This window comes from Priapulus caudatus, unplaced genomic scaffold (assembly GCF_000485595.1).
Source record: "Priapulus caudatus unplaced genomic scaffold, Priapulus_caudatus-5.0.1 Scaffold20, whole genome shotgun sequence".
NCBI classification, from domain to species: domain Eukaryota; kingdom Metazoa; phylum Priapulida; class Priapulimorpha; order Priapulimorphida; family Priapulidae; genus Priapulus; species Priapulus caudatus.
The window spans coordinates 165,129-181,170 of NW_014577081.1; the positions used below are offsets into that span (position 1 = coordinate 165,129).

General features: G+C 43.4%; 1 protein-coding gene and 1 long non-coding RNA gene across 2 annotated transcripts; one reads left to right on the forward strand and one right to left on the reverse strand.

Moving 5' to 3' along the window:
* Nucleotides 1–1,630: 1,630 nt before the first annotated feature.
* LOC106811717 (asparagine synthetase [glutamine-hydrolyzing]-like) lies at nucleotides 1,631–9,044 on the reverse strand. The gene is made up of 12 exons (XM_014815427.1): nucleotides 8,931–9,044; nucleotides 8,288–8,577; nucleotides 7,745–8,037; nucleotides 7,483–7,493; nucleotides 6,681–6,877; nucleotides 6,460–6,487; nucleotides 6,097–6,162; nucleotides 5,608–5,735; nucleotides 4,789–4,832; nucleotides 3,251–3,354; nucleotides 3,011–3,112; nucleotides 1,631–2,208 (listed from the first exon to the last, which is right to left on the reverse strand). Exons 2-12 carry the CDS (start codon nucleotides 8,537–8,539, stop codon nucleotides 2,009–2,011), a joined length of 1,425 nt encoding a protein of 474 aa, XP_014670913.1. The 5' UTR covers nucleotides 8,540–8,577; nucleotides 8,931–9,044; the 3' UTR covers nucleotides 1,631–2,008.
* Nucleotides 9,045–13,920: 4,876 nt separating this feature from the next.
* On the forward strand, nucleotides 13,921–15,404 carry LOC106811980. Its single transcript, XR_001394235.1, has 3 exons — nucleotides 13,921–14,005; nucleotides 14,529–14,767; nucleotides 15,319–15,404. It is a non-coding gene; the product is annotated as an uncharacterized LOC106811980 (long non-coding RNA).
* The last annotated feature ends 638 nt before the right edge of the window (nucleotides 15,405–16,042 follow it).

Sequence of the window (16,042 nt, forward strand, 5' to 3'; positions counted from 1 at the left end):
CAAACATTTCATTAAATTTCATGACAATATATAGGAGAAAATTTGTTTTATGATGAATCGATGTATCCTTTCAAATACATTAGATAGATAACGTTACAACATAAAGAACGTTAAATAAATGAATTTGTATCATAAATACTCGTATTTTTCCTTACCTCCGCCAAACAATTGTAATTACTGTCGTGTTCTTTGAGGAGAGGATGTGGGGGGCTGGGAGAGGATGGGGAAGCTGGGAGAGGATGGGGATGCTGGGAGAGGATGGGGAAGCTGGGAGAGGATGGGGAGGCTGGGAGAAGATTGGTGGGTGACTGTGAGAGGATGGGGAGAGCTTGGGAGAGAGGATGGGGAAGCTGGGAGAGGATGTGGATGCTGGGAGAAGATGTGGGGGGCTGGGAGAAAATGAGGAAGCTGGGAGAGGATGGGTAAGGGCTGGGAGTAGGATGAGGGAAGTGAGAGGGATGGGGGGAGGCTGGAGCGGCTCTAGAGCTTCACCGACGTGTGGGGCGAAGAGCCGCCGGGAAGCGTGCGACTTCCCGCCGTGAATTACGAGGCGTCTTGGCGAGGATGTGCAGCGAAGTCTGTTGGCAGAATAGCTGCCTACGTATTTACTGGCAAGCGTGCATGGGGTTATATCTTTCCATTAAGGCAAAGGCAATAATTCATCAAAAAAAGCCCGGCGAAACCTAACACATGACTAGCACTATTAACTCACACGCACAAACACACACACACACATGCAAACTTACTCGTGAGTATGTGTGTGTAAGTACGTGCGTGCGTGCGAGCGGACGTGCGTGTGAAGAAATACACGCTCTAACGATATAGAGCAGAATATTGAAACGTACTTATTTTCCCACTCACTCGATTTTATTTCACTTTTGCGTATAAAGATTATATAGATAGATATATATAAGGATTTTTTTTTTATCAGAGCAAGTGATTCATGTGGACATAGTATCTTAAAATAACATAAGGTATAGACATACCTCACATTTCAACAACGTTATTATATCGTTTCAGTGAGCTTTTCTTTTTGCACATCTATACTGAAATGCAAATTGATGCTCCTAATTTCAGGAATGGTCAGATAACAACAGACGACAACAAATTATATCAGGAGCAATAAAATAACAATTTGTTTTTAACTTACTGCTGATAATAATAGTTAGTGTGGCATTGTTCACCCGGCAGGATCCAGCAAGGCTGACCAGATGACAGCGATGGTGAACAGTGAACGTACATATTCAGACTGGAAAGCGAAGTAACAACACCATGGACAGAATAATAACTTCCTAATAACAGTACACAGAATAAGTACGCGCATATCGATGCACACAGTATGCTGTGCACGTACATGGTGTATTTTTAACCATAAAACTGGAATACAAACCGAATAGAATTCCAGTCTAAATGCACTTCTACACTTGCGTTACCACTCACATCTGAACCGACATAGAATTCTGCAAATATAACGCGCAATTTTAGTCAGGTGACATACAAATCGGATTACTAATAAAGCCCGGCGCACACGTGAGTTATTTTACACAAGTAAAATGACGCATGAGTCAAATTACTCAACGAAAATCCGCAGCACACGTGAGTAAAATAACGCATGCGTCAAATTACTCAACGAAAATCCACCGCACACGTGAGTAAAATGACTCAATCGTCATTTTACTTGAGTAAAATAACTCACGTGTGCGCCGAGCTTAAGTGATAAAATTCCAGTCTACACTACACTTCTACACTTGCGTTACCTTATAGACTCACATGTGAACCGACAGAGAATTCTGTAAATATAACGCGTGATTTTAGTCAGGTGGCATACACAGATATATTCTAACAGGCATATAAAACTATATCATAAATTTTGTCCTTGGGACCAATGTCCATAGCCATTCCCCGGCAATTTAGCAAACGAGAAAGCATCCCTCTATCTCCCTATCTCTCTCTCTCCCTCTTTCGTTCTCTCCATCTCTCTATATCTATCTTTCTCTCTGTACTGTGCTCATGACTTATAATGTCGCAGGGTGCGCGCAGATGGGTCAGTTGCCTCAGTCCACTTTGGCATCCACATGTAAGAGATCCAGTCGCCATGATCAGGATAATAACTCTCAAATATTTGTCGATAGTAACAAGCCTCCTTTGTGGTGGGGGTGTTTAGTGGATACTTCTCAGCAGCTTCTGCCATCTCTTTATCAGAAACCTAAAACAATAACATCACCTTGATTTGTAATACATTAAATTATATATATATTATATATGAATATATAATTTGACACGTAGGCCCAGAAATGCGAGTTAGATGTAATACCAAGGACTGTATCACCAGTTCCAAAGATCAAGAGATATTCTGAATGTTATCTTAGGTTTTTAAGTCAAGTGTTGGTTATAAATTTATGCGGTGATACGAATAACCATTGAAAAAAGGTCAATCATCCTCGTGATTATAAGCATGCACATTCATGCACGCACACGCACATGCATGCACGCACACGCACACGCCACATGGCACAAATACAAACACGCGGACCAATACGATTGCCGCATAACAAGAATAGCGCACACACACTATGACGCACACGACACAACGCGCCACGTTCGCACAACACAATGCGCGCGCTGCACCCACACGCGCACAGTGCACACACACTACGCGCACGTGCACACACCACGACAACACAGAGACAACACACTACACGCACGGGCACGTCACGCCACGCACGCATACTACACACCACACACAGCACAGAAACACGTACAACACACAGCCACGCTGACGCAACGCACACTAACACACACACACACACCACACACAACACACACTCACGTACGCCAACGCGCTACGCACGCACCGCACGTGTTACACAAACACAGCACCACAGATGCGCAGAGGAGAGTAGAGAGAATTAGGAGTGAAAGAGAGAGAGAGAGAGAGATCAGTATCGAGAGAGAGAGAGAGAAAGAAACACGTACACACACATGGCATGCACAACACAGTACACACCATTTGCTCTCAAAGGTGCCTTTTGCAAATGTCTCAACCAAGTATGCCTTCTCCTTACGAGACGCCATCGCTGAACGCCTTCCTTCGCGCCGCCAACAGGATATCCTCCCGGCGAATGAGACCCATGCCGGAGAAAGGCCTTTCTGAAGAACGGCTACTTCTCCACCCATGTCGCCCGGCTGACGCTCGGAGGCTAGCACCGATAGGTAGTAGGCAGAGAACTGAGTGGTCGCAGAAGGGCACCGCCAACGTCCAACTCTGAATCGACAAAGCCCGAGCGCATGGAATTCACACGAGGCGCTCGGTCAGCAAGGCTACAAATATTCGTGTAGTTAAATTCATGGTAGCTGTCATGAAGTCAATATGCGGTAGCCTTATGGTCAATGTGCTGGTACAAGTAGTATAAATAAGGCAAATACAGCTCGCAGCGGCAAGAGGCTACAGAAGTGTGGCTGAATAACATTTTATGCATTACCTGACTGATTAAATTTAGCATTCTATAAACCATAGACTTTTCTAAATTAAAAATAGGGCTAAACAAACTCATCTTCTTAGAGAGTTTAAGCAAACAACGACTTTGCCACAAGCTACCGCATCAGTCCGCAGATTGGTTGCCGTCTGCTCTTAGGTTGTCAAACATAGTAAAGATCACTGAAGAAGTCGTGTGCTACTCCTTATCGCCCTCTTCTTGCTGAAATGCGGGCGCTGAGTAAAAAAAATCTATTAATATCTTTCAATAGCACTTGCATACCATGAATCGCATTTATTTAAAGTACATTTCTGGCTAAATTATGGATCGGCAAGTGTGACATGCAAAACGCCTATCGCGCGTACGACGTATTAGATACTTGTCAAGAAATTACAATAATGATGCCTACAGCTTTGTGTGCTATAACACGATTTCTCCTGTGATGGGTGCTGTAATGCTCACATTGTGGAAATATATGTATCGACCTGGCACAGCTCATCGCCCTTCACCCGAGAATGCACAACACAGTGTCCTGTAGTTCTCCAGAAATGCTACTTGCTAACTAGTACATTACCTATAAACATAAAAATTAGCAAAAAAATTACTTCAGAAACTCTTTGAAAAAGACCTCCTTGCTTATAATATCGAATTTTAATATAAACAATAGTGTCTTATTGCAAAGAAGGCAGAAACCTTAAATATATCTAGTGGGAGGGGGCAAAATCTTCCTGAACTGGCAAACTGTGTTGTGCTTGATGCTAGAGAACACGAAAGATAGGGCTCTGCTAGCATTCTGGAAGCAAAGGGGAGGGCACGTTTGCTGGCCTCAGCTTGGTAAAGTTTGGAGAAATTATATAATCCAAAAACTTAATAAATGTAAATTAGCCTAAGAAAATTAAAGTACAACTTAAGCAGCTGCATCTGAGAAAAACCAAACTTGCCTTAAAGACCATACAGGAGCTTACCATACATATCAACCGTGGGCCTGGGCAGTATATGTCCACCTGTATTATTCAGCTTGGATTCACAACATATTTGCCCCCCCCCCAGTATATTTTTCTCAGGCGTACAGCCAGAGCGTATTATGCATTACTAAAGTGAGGATATTCTGCACTAGATAGTCTTTCATGCCAAGACGTACTGCGTGGGTATGTGCTCTCTAATTTCAAAAGCCCACATATATGTGGCTATTAGTATGTAGGCTCTGATTCTTACCAAGCAGATTGCCTATCGTCGTGATATCGTATGAACTCAACGGTGATAAATGACGTCTTGCAAGTGTGGCAACTCCTTCGTTCAGGTGTGCAAGCACCCAGGACGGCTTCGGTGATGCTCACTGCCTATGTGATCAGCCACCTAGAGTTTCGTAGATTGTAACACCTAATTTTAACTCAAACGAAGATAATCAGAATGACGAAAACACTTGGTGGGCACTCGCCGTCGAACTGATAGGGGGTTGCCTTCGGGCGACCTTGAAACCTGACCGCCGTGCGCAAACCAGCTGTTCGCGGCGCCGCTTAGAAATACGCCATGTGCCATTATACTGCACGCTTAACAAGGTATACCCTGTTGCAATATTCACCACTGTGCTCTATGTCCCCTAGTCCTACACTGTCAATATAGGCAGATATTGCGACTCCAATATCGCCGCCTGGCTGATATTGGCCCAATCATTGATTTTGCCAATAATATTGGGCCGATATTGGTGCGAATATTAATTGATGCCTGGTGATATTTGACCCCAATATTGTTTTGCCAATATTAGCGCCCAGATTATGCAGCTTGATGAGGTGGGTATTCTAGACTAACCCTGTGCCCCAATTATTGATAGTTCGAAACTATACCCTGTGCGAATAATGATGCTTGGAAAAATATACCCTGTCCACGGCCGTCGGCGCAGCGTACCTTTAACAATGGGAGTGCTCCCCCCCCCCCCCCGGCGAAAACAATTGTTTTCCTTCTCCACGACTTTGTATAGTTTGAGAAATTTCACTCCACAGCAGTCACAAAGTAATGGCCCATGTGCTAATGAGAGTCATAGCAAATATGATCTGCTTTTTTTAATCCAGTGAGATCAAAGCTATTATATAAAAGCATGTAATATTTTCATCCGTTCGTTCAGCTAGCTAACCTTTTGAGCAGCTGCCAGATCAGGACTTCCCTCCATACCAATTGAAAATGTCTGTATCGGGTAGCTTACAAACTCATTCTTTGCTGCATTAACAGCCAATGCAGCAATGAGACTGGAGTCAAGTCCGCCTGTACAGCACATGGATAGAAATACCAGTTGCGAAGACAAACGAAAACACACATCTTTAATATAAAAGATCAAAGAGTATAACAAACACATAAGGGACCAACAGAAATGCCGACGAGTGAATTTTATAAGGTAATAGAATTGTCATCCAAGTGACAATCCAGAAAGCTAAACAATATTTTAAAGTGGTTTTTTTATAATTTAATCAAAGGTATGATAGTATATAAAAATGGTCAAGCTTCAAATGTTAGTCAAGAGTCCAAATGCAACTTTTCAAGAGGTTGAACATTGACATATCACACATAACAAGTAGTAGGTTCATGGTTGTGAGAAACTAGAAGATGTGGTTCAATATTCTAGTACCTGATAGTAAGCAGCCAATTCGCCGATCAGACATCATTCTCTTCTTCACAGCAGCAGTAAGAGTCACTGCGAATGTTTAACTCAGTGTTACTCGCCAGTAAATGCAAACACGGATTTGCAAGGCCAATTAGACAATTAATTCTATTGAGTGCGTAGTTATACGTGATACCACCTCTATGAAACCAACGCCTGTCAGTAAAGCCCACTTTTACCCTTTTATTGAGTGACCATCATAGACAAGTGTGACTAGTATTCAATGTATCACTATCATACATATCCTATACCGTTCATTGTATGTGTGCACTGTATTGCCTGTTGAAACAGGTGTACTTGTCCATACCAGTTGCCAAAATAAATGCAAACCTGCCAGGTTCTCACACTGAAGACTTTTCTATAAATTAGCAAATCCAGGACCCATTTCTCAGCCTGCCCAGACTATAACCCAAATAGTACAAGGCCTTTCAGGATCATAGATGATTTTCCAGAATTTTCCAGGTTTTCCAGGACTGTGCCTAAACCTACCTGTGCTTTGTTAACACGTTCCACTACTAAACTAGAAATAACAGTATACTTTTGTATGTTACCTGCCAGAAGTTCTTTCCCCAGCCGACACGTATTTGGGCATAGCACCTATATCGTTGGAACTGCTTTTGCTCTATCAGTGTAACTTTACTCTCTCCGCTCGTCATCCATTTGATAGCTCTCAATGTGTCCTGGAGGGAAGGGAGTGAGGCTTCGACAGGTGCAGCATTCTCCATTGATTCCGTAAGATGCACTAGACCTGCGAAACGATAAGGGAATAATTAAATCACATATCGCTGTTCTAAATGTGTTATACGGATATTATAATCACTAGAAGCTGTAATATTGAGTGGGGGAAGAAGTCCCGTTGTATTCGGTAGTGTTGTTAATCGGTTGTAATTTCGTAATCGATCATCGTTGGACCCAAGTAACGATGATCGGTTACAATGCGTTACTCGGGGTGTTGCATGCCTGCCTGTGCCGTAACGTCGTGTGCATGTACGTGTGTGCATGTATGTACTCTGTTTAGTCCTGTTTACTGTTTGTTTTGCACTGTTTCCTAATGCGTGTAGAATACATGTATGTTAATAAAGGATAACTTGTATAGTAGTGATGATATCTCTGATTCTCATCACTTTTTTGATTTTTTTTTTTGAATTTTTTTTTCTTGATGAAATCGATTATGGATTTTGATAACCAAGCGCTTGGTTCGAGCCACTGTTCAACCGATGATCGAGTATAATCGATGATCATGACATCACTAGTATTCGGGATGCCATTAACATTATACATGCAGTTGTCCAATAACAGCAATTTACAGATATTGTGTCTGGATCTTTACCTTCAACCTAATGTGTATCCCACCATTTACTGCACTCTGAAACTCAACATCAACTTACTTGGTATCCGTTTTATTACTCTGTTTTTATGTGCTCTTCATCACAACATCAACATTTTCTTGCACTTCTCCTTTCACTTTGCAATGAATTTTAACATGAGCTTCCTTTGCACCACTTCTCTTACTTCCTTCTTAACCTCGTTACCATACTTCATAATTTCATTCTTTCATACCTTCTTTAATATTCTTACCATACTGTGCACCTCTCCCTCTTCTCTTACTGTTAGCTATACTTCAGCATCTGCTCCCTCTGTTTCCTCTCTCTGTATAATTATGCGCGCACCTTTTGCCTCCGAGCAGATGGCTAACACTCCGTTATCGGACAGTAGCTTGAAGGCAGGTCTGACGCCGTATGTGTCACGGCCGATGTGAACCTGCTTCTTCTCTGTGTCTAAAATGCAGAAGGCAAATACACCGTCCAGCCTCGCCGCTGCGTATTCAGCCCCACCCTCATGGTAGAGGTGAAGAATCACCTCCCCATCACTCTGCGTCTGAAAGTTGAAGCCGTGCTGGAAGCCAACCTAGACGAATGCAAACATCACCGAGAGTGAGAATCGAAGCTCTGCAAAGATTGTGAGCATGAACGAATTTCCGCTGACTGATACACCGATGTATATGAATTTTATTATCTTTCCATGTGGGCAACTAAGACAATTATGATATTCACACTGCTATTGTAACTAAACATTCAGAGCCAGTGATTATTTTGCTCACAATAGATGATATATCACGGTCTCTTTTTTTCTACAATAGAATGAAAAATGGATGTACCCTTTTGTGGTTATAGATTTCTCCATTATAAATGAGCCACAGGTGTGGAAGCATGTTTACTCTCATAGGCTGCATTCCGTAGAGGTCATCAACAATAGCCAAGCGGTGAAACGCCAGGCAGCAGTGCGGGAACAAGTGATTGTTTGACTCGATGCGGAAGGCATCTGGTCCCCTGTAACTGACTTTCAGGACGTTGGCTATTTGCTTGGTGATCACCGCATAGCTCCCGAACAAGGCCCATATACCACACATGACGGCGATGAATATTGTGATGATTTAGTACCTATAAGCTATACAAGAAATAATGATATATTATGTTATGTTATATTTATAATCTAATCTAAATCATGCTCATGTAGATTCAGCAAAACAAGGACCCCAATGTAAATAAGTGTGCTAGTCATGCTTTTTGTGTATATATCCTTGGTAATTATCCAATTTTATGAATTCAAATTTTTATTGTAAAAGTATGCAATGTATAGATAGTATTAGTATCATATAATATATGATGGATAATTGCCTAATAAAAAATAAAAAGTATACAGTATTGTAAATTAAACTATGAGTATGATGTATACGTGTACGGAAATGTTTAGCAACAAATAAAACTAAACTAAACCAAACTAAAGTATAGACTGCTTACATGCGTGGATACCGGTAAACTCACTCTATGTCTCCTGAACAGTGCACGCGTCGGGGGCTACGACTACGACTACGAGTACTACGTGTACACGTGCCACGCTACCACAAGATGGGTGTGAATAAAACCCGGACCCGGACCCGACCCGGAAAACCTGCATAAAACCCGGACTCTGACCTCGTGGTCCGGGCCGGGTTTTATCCATCGTCCGGTCCGAGCTCCGCTCCTTACACTAATAATAATAATAATAATAATAATAATAATAATAAGGTACTCAAATACGGGAGCCAATGTTTACATGCCACAGCGCCATCTCTTGGATGTTTTATAAGTAAATAGGGATTTTCAATAAAAATAATGCGGCTTTTAATGTATTTACCACGATTTACGTATAGAAACTATATGTTATTTTTACTGATTTCTCCGCCTATCTTTCCTTAAATTTTTCATTGTCTTTGAATGCCTTCCGGTAGATTTTTCTGCGTTTCGCTGCCTGGCTTTTGGTAATTTACCATATGCTGTCTAAACACTAAAAGGTACACAACCACGCAAAAACGCACATACACACAACACAACAACACGCACAGCACACACACGCCGCGCGCACATTAGCGGATTAAGGGCGGGGCAAACGGGGCACGTGCCCGCGGGCCCCCCACATTTGGGGCCCCCCACATTTAGAGTATCGCTAAAAATTTACCAAAACTGCGTAATTGTGATCCACAAAATTCTTAGCATGTAACGTTTAAAGTGAATGCGTTCCCATGCTGTTTCTCGATGACTGAATTTTGCTGTTCAGCTGAAGGACACTTTCCCTAATACCGAAATGCTCTGAGAATCTATCTCTCATTGATGGTCTCGAATTGTAGCGGTGAAAGGTCATTTTTTTAAACTCCAAGTTGATTAAAAATCACATGAGAACCACGATGAGCCAACAGAGACTGGTAAACGCTCAGTATTTCTCGCTATCGAAAGCTGACATTTTAAATTCGTGAAACACGATAAAATACTGTCTGAATTTGCAAGCATGAAAGTGCAGAAAAAATAACAGACTATAGGGGCCCCACACAATTGCGTGCCCCGGGCCCCCCACATCGCTTAGTCCGGCCCTGCACCGCGCGCACGACGCACACAGAAACGCAACGCGCCACCACACGCACGCGCGCACACACACGCACGGGCGCACACAAGTCGCACGGGCGCACACACGCGCTACGCGCACAAAAACACACGCACACAAAACCAGCGCATTAACGCACGTGCGCACGCAGCCCACGCGCATACACACCACACAACACATGCACACGCACGTACAAAGAAACACATGCCGCACACAAGACACCGCACACACCAACCACGTAAAAACGCCATGCGCACGCACGCACGCACTGCTACGCCGCACACGCACGAGACACAGCCAACACACACACACAACCACACGCAAAAACGCAACAGCACGCACGCACAGATTACACACCACATACACGCACGCACGACTCCCCACCCGCCCAATACACCGACACAACCACGCAAAAAACGCATACCCCGCACGTGCGCGACGCACGCGCGCAGCACCACTACACATACACGCACGTACGCGCACAGAAAACACACCGCGGCGCACACACCGCACGTACTTGCACGCAACAAAGCACGCACACACACACACAGCACGCACACACACACACACACACACACACACAGCACACAACACACACAGCACAGACACACACCCCAGCACACGACACACACAACACTCACACACACACACACTGCAACCCACACGCACAACAGCACCACACACACATACACACGCACGCAGCGTGGGTCCGGACTGATGCAGAATGAGTCCGGAATGGTACATGTGACCCACTTCTTATCGGAGGATGCACCCCATGCACGCTTCTTGAATGCCAACTAAAGTTGAGCGTGAGGTGTTATCAATTTTCATTTTGAGGTGATATATTTTTTTGGCCCGCGACCGAGTGGGCTCCGTGTGCACTGCTACTGGACTACGTGACACTATGGTGACATCCAGGGCCGGCTCCATGGCTGAGGAGCCACGCAATCATGTATCATGTCTCTCAGGATTTCAAAGTGCCCTTCGAAATTTACAGAAAATACAAAAATACAGAAAATCAATTTGATGAATTTGTGCTATATTCTTTATTTGTTTTCTTTCTTCTGATCATTGACAGGACTTGAAGGAAATCGAATTTTACATGGTAACAAAACTAAGCTTTTATTCTGAAAAAGAAAGTGCTGAATCATTCTGCATTAATTGCTGGTATGCAAGCCGGCAGGCAAAATGAAGGAGAAATAAAATTCCATATGGTTTTTAGCTATTGCTGCTTGACTGAATGTGTGCCAATGGTGCTCATTTTTTGTGCGCCAGGGACCCTTGAAATTTTGAAATTTCCTGGGGGAGGCCCCCCAGACCTCCCGCCATGTGCTTCGCGCCTGGCGGCGCTCACTGTGGGGTGGTGTGCCCTTTTGGGAGGATGTGCCCTTAAAATCTGAAAAAATACTGTCTAGCCTCAGCACTGGATCCGCCCCTAGACACTCCATTTAGTAGAGCACGGCCTATGGGCCTATATCCACGTTGTTCTCGTAGCTCCCGACGCGTGCACTGTCCAGGAGAGTGAGTTTACCGGTATCCACGCATGTAAGTAGTCTATACTTTAGTTTGGTTTAGTTTAGTTTGATTTGTTGTTACACATTTCCGTACACGTATACATCATAGTTTAATTTACAATACAACATGATTTAGATCAGGCGCGTAGCTAGGATTTTATTTTGGAGGGGGGCGGCAATGAGCTACGTGAAGTGGTGAGAATCAGGGCGTAAAATCCGTACCGAGGAGTGGGGGGATGATCGGCGATATGCCATCACATACTAGCACGAGCACAAGCCCACAATTAATTTACGCACACGCGCGCGATCGCGCACGCGACGAACATACACACACACACACACACACACATCACACACACACACACCACACACAGCACACAACACACAACACACACACACATACACACACAAACGAACAAACAACAAAGTTACCCACCACACACGCACACACCACACACGCACACCAACACACACACCACACACACACACGCTGCACACACACACACACACATCACACACACACACACACACACACACAACAACACGTACATATATTTATACATGCATACATACATGCACGCACATAGCCAAATTTGACAACCGTACGTTTGCACGTGCCGTAGGCATGTCAGTTGCTAGGGGGTCTGGGGCATGCCCCCCAGAAGAATTTTGAAATATTTAAGCCATTCTCCTGCAATCTGAGGCATACTGTGGGCCATATTCTCATGTCTGATGGCACTATCTCAACCCTAGACTTTTCATTACTTTTCAGAGAGCGTACACAGTTAGGTTACTATAGTAATAATACATGTACGTAAGAATGCAATTTCTCCACAATTTCACGGGTGTTTTGTATGTTTGCAACTATACTTTTTGGCTATTTGTGAGTCTGGAAACATTTTCTGAAGAGTTCATTTGCCATGGTCTGCCGCCCTCAAAGGCACATTGTGTTCAATTAAATAATCCGTAAATCTCACTTCTGCGTCAAGACAGACAATTCTCTATCTGCCGCAAAGAAGCTTGATATATTGGGTGTAGATCCACTGCACCCGCATAGCACTTGTACTTTTGAGAGACTATATGCCTCTGGCAGTCCACTCCTTCCTCCGTGGCCACACTTGAAAGTCTGTCTTGCATACCATGCAATAGCCATGATTAACACTGAATTGTACTGTTGGCTATACAGTTATGCGACTACAGTAAATGCAGTTACAGACATTTAAAAAACTCATTTCTCATGCATTATGCTGAAATTGAAACAATCACATTTCTTTCTTTTTCCTTCTTCTTCTTTCTTTCTTTCTTTTTTTTAAATCTTAGGAGGGGGGTATTTGTACAGGCCATCCCCCCCTTCCTTCAAGAGTGGGGGGATGCATCCCCCATCCCCCGGGATTTACGCCCCTGGTGCGGATCACTGAAAAGAGCGCGCGAGGCGCGCTTCGCATAGGGGGTGGTGTCAGGAGGGGGGAGTTTCCCCCTCCCGCGCGAAGCGCGAAGCTCTGACGTTTCATTAAATTATTAGAGAAAGAAGACATTCGTTGTACCGTTCTCAACTCTTAATCCTCTAAATGTTCAAAATAAATGGGATTTATTGTTAAACAAGATTTTCGATTTTTTTTAGGATATCTTCAGAAAAGAGCATCATGCATGTGATAAATATAATTGACGTTTAAATCAACCAATCACCAAACAATCAGGCATTTAATCATAAGATTCCATAATTGCTAGCAGGACTGTGTGATAGGTCAGAACACACAATAAGAATACACAAGTAGGCACGTAGAGAACGCCGACGCCGCTGTACACAAAATATCCGTAGAGCTCGATAGTCATATTATTGTGTGGGTACGCATGATATGTTATGCGAGCTGGATGAAAGGCGAACTGCGCTGGGCTCAAAGCTCATTTTACAAAAATTTTTTAATAATTAAAAGATATCTGTTGTTTCTTTTATAATCTTTTTAAACACAGTCTTTGTCATGTGTCTTTGTATGCTCCTTTTTCTTCCCTACGTCCTCTTACTTTTTCTCTTCTCTCTCTCTCTTTTTGGCCGGCGTTTTGGAGGGGGCGACCGCCCCCACCGCCGCCCCCCCCCCTGGCTACGCGCCTGATTTAGATTAGATTTATAACATAACATAATATATCATTATTTTTTGTATAGGTACTAAATCATCACAATATTCATCGCCGTCATGTGTGGTATATGGGCCTTGTTCGGGAGCTATGCGGTGATCACCAAGCAATAGCCAACGTCCTGAAAGTCACTACCAGGGGACCAGATGCCTTCCGCATCGAGTCATAAACAATCAATTTGTTCCCGCATTGCTGCCTGGCTTTCACCGTTGGCTATTATTGATGACCTCTACGGAATGCAGCCTATGAGAGTAAACATGCTTCCACACCTGTGGCTTATTTATAATGGAGAAATCTACAACCACAAAAAGGTATAACTATTTTTCATTGTAGAAAAAAATGTAGAAAAAAAGAAATCGCATCGATAGCATTCACATGCAGTATTGAGTAGCATGGTAAGAGCGCGGTCGTACGCACGCGGAGGGAATAACGACACGAGAGAGAGTTGATCGCATGCGAGGCAGGGCAGGCTGTGGAGGGGTCGGTGTGGATGGGTCGGTGTGGATGGGTTGGTGTGGATGGTGGTGGCACGGTGGGGGAGACATGGGCCGGGGATGGGTGGGGATGCGGAGAGAAGAATGTAGAGAAAAGTAGAAAAAAGGGGAAAGTAGAAAAAAAGTAACCCTGATATATCATCTATCGTGAGCAAAATAATCACTGGCTCTGAATGTTTAGTTACAATAGCAGTGTGAATATCATCATTGTCTCAGTTGCCCACATGGAAAGATAATAAAATTCATATACACCGGCGTATCAGTCAGCGGAAGTTCGTTTATGCTCACAATCTTTGCAGAGCTTCGATTCTCACTCTCGGTGATGTTTCCATTCGTCTAGGTCGGCTTCCAGCACGGCTTCAACTTTCAGACGCAGTGTGATGGGGAGGTGATTCTTCACCTCTACCATGAAGGTGGGGCCGAATACGCAGCGGCGAGGCTGGACGGTGTATTCGCCTTCTGCATTTTAGACACAGAGAGAGAAGCAGGTTCATATCGGCCGTGACACATACGGCGTCAGACCTGCCTTCAAGCTACTGTCCGATGACGGAGTGTTAGCCATCTGCTCGGAGGCAAAAGGTGCGCGCATAATTATACAGAGAGAGGAAACAGAGGGAGCAGATGCTGAAGTGTAGCTAACAGTAAGAGAAGAGGGAGAGGTGCAAAGTATGGTATATATATTATTAAAGAAGGTATGAAAGAATGAAATTATGAAGTACTGAAGAAAAAAGTAGTTATGAAAGTATGGTAAAGAGGTTAAGAAGGAAGTAAGAGAAGTGGTGCAAAGGAAGCTCATGTAAATTCATTGCAAAGTGAAAGAAGAAGTGCAAGAACAAGTGGATGTTGCGATGAAAAGCACATAAAAACAGAGTAATGAAACGGCTGCCAAGTAAGTTGATGTTGAGTTTCAAGAGTGCAGTAAATGGTGGGATACACATTAGGTTGAAGGTAAAGATCCAGACACAATATCTGTAAATTGCTGTTATTGGACAACTGTATAATGTTAATGGCATCCCGAATACAAAGGAACTTCTTCCCCCACTCAGTATTACAGTTTCTAATGATTATAATATCCCGTATAACACATTTAGAACAGCGATAATGTGATTTAATTATCCTTATCGTTTCAGGTCTAGTGCATCTTACGGAATCAATGGAGAATGCTCACCTGTCGAAGCTCACTCCCTTCCTCCAGGACACATTGAGAGCTATCAAATGGATGACGAGGGAGAGAGTAAAGTTTCACTGATGAGGCAAAAGCAGTTCCACTATATAGGTGCCTATGCCAAAATACGTGTCGCTAGGAAAGAACTTCTGACAGGTACAATACAAAAGTATACTGTTATTTCTAGTTAGTAGGGAACGTGTTAACAAAGCCACAGGTAGGGGTTGGCACATCCTGGAAAACCTGGAAAATCTGGAAAATCATCTATAGATCCTGAAAGGCTTGTACTATTTAGCTTATATCTCATGGGGCTGAGAATGGGTCCTGGATTTGATAATGTTATAGAAAGTCTTCAAATGTGAGAACCTGGCAGGTTTGCATTTATTTTGGCAACTGGTATGGACAAGTACACTGTTTTCAACAGGCAATACAGTGCACACATACACATGGAACTAATATAAGATATGTATGATAGTGTACATTGACATACTAGTCACACTTGTCTATGATGGTCACTCAATAAAAAGGGTAAAAGTGGGCTTCCACTGACAGGCGTTGGTTTCATAGAGGTAGTTATCACCGTATAACTGCCACTCAATAAAATGTCATAATTGGCCTTTGCAAATTCCGGTTTGCATTACTGCGTAGATAACATCGAGTTAAACATCGCATGACTCTTACTGCTGCCT

Excerpts from the sequence above, each read along its gene's own strand:
- LOC106811717 (XM_014815427.1), bottom strand. The coding sequence starts at position 8,539 with ATGTGTGGTATATGGGCCTTGTTCGGGAGCTATGCGGTGATCACCAAG. Across the intron at positions 5,736-6,096 it reads AATTGGCTGCTTACTATCAG|GCGGACTTGACTCCAGTCTC; the intron begins GTACTAGAATAT and ends TGTGCTGTACAG. Across the intron at positions 4,833-5,607 it reads ATCTGGCAGCTGCTCAAAAG|GTGGCTGATCACATAGGCAG; the intron begins GTTAGCTAGCTG and ends ACGAAACTCTAG.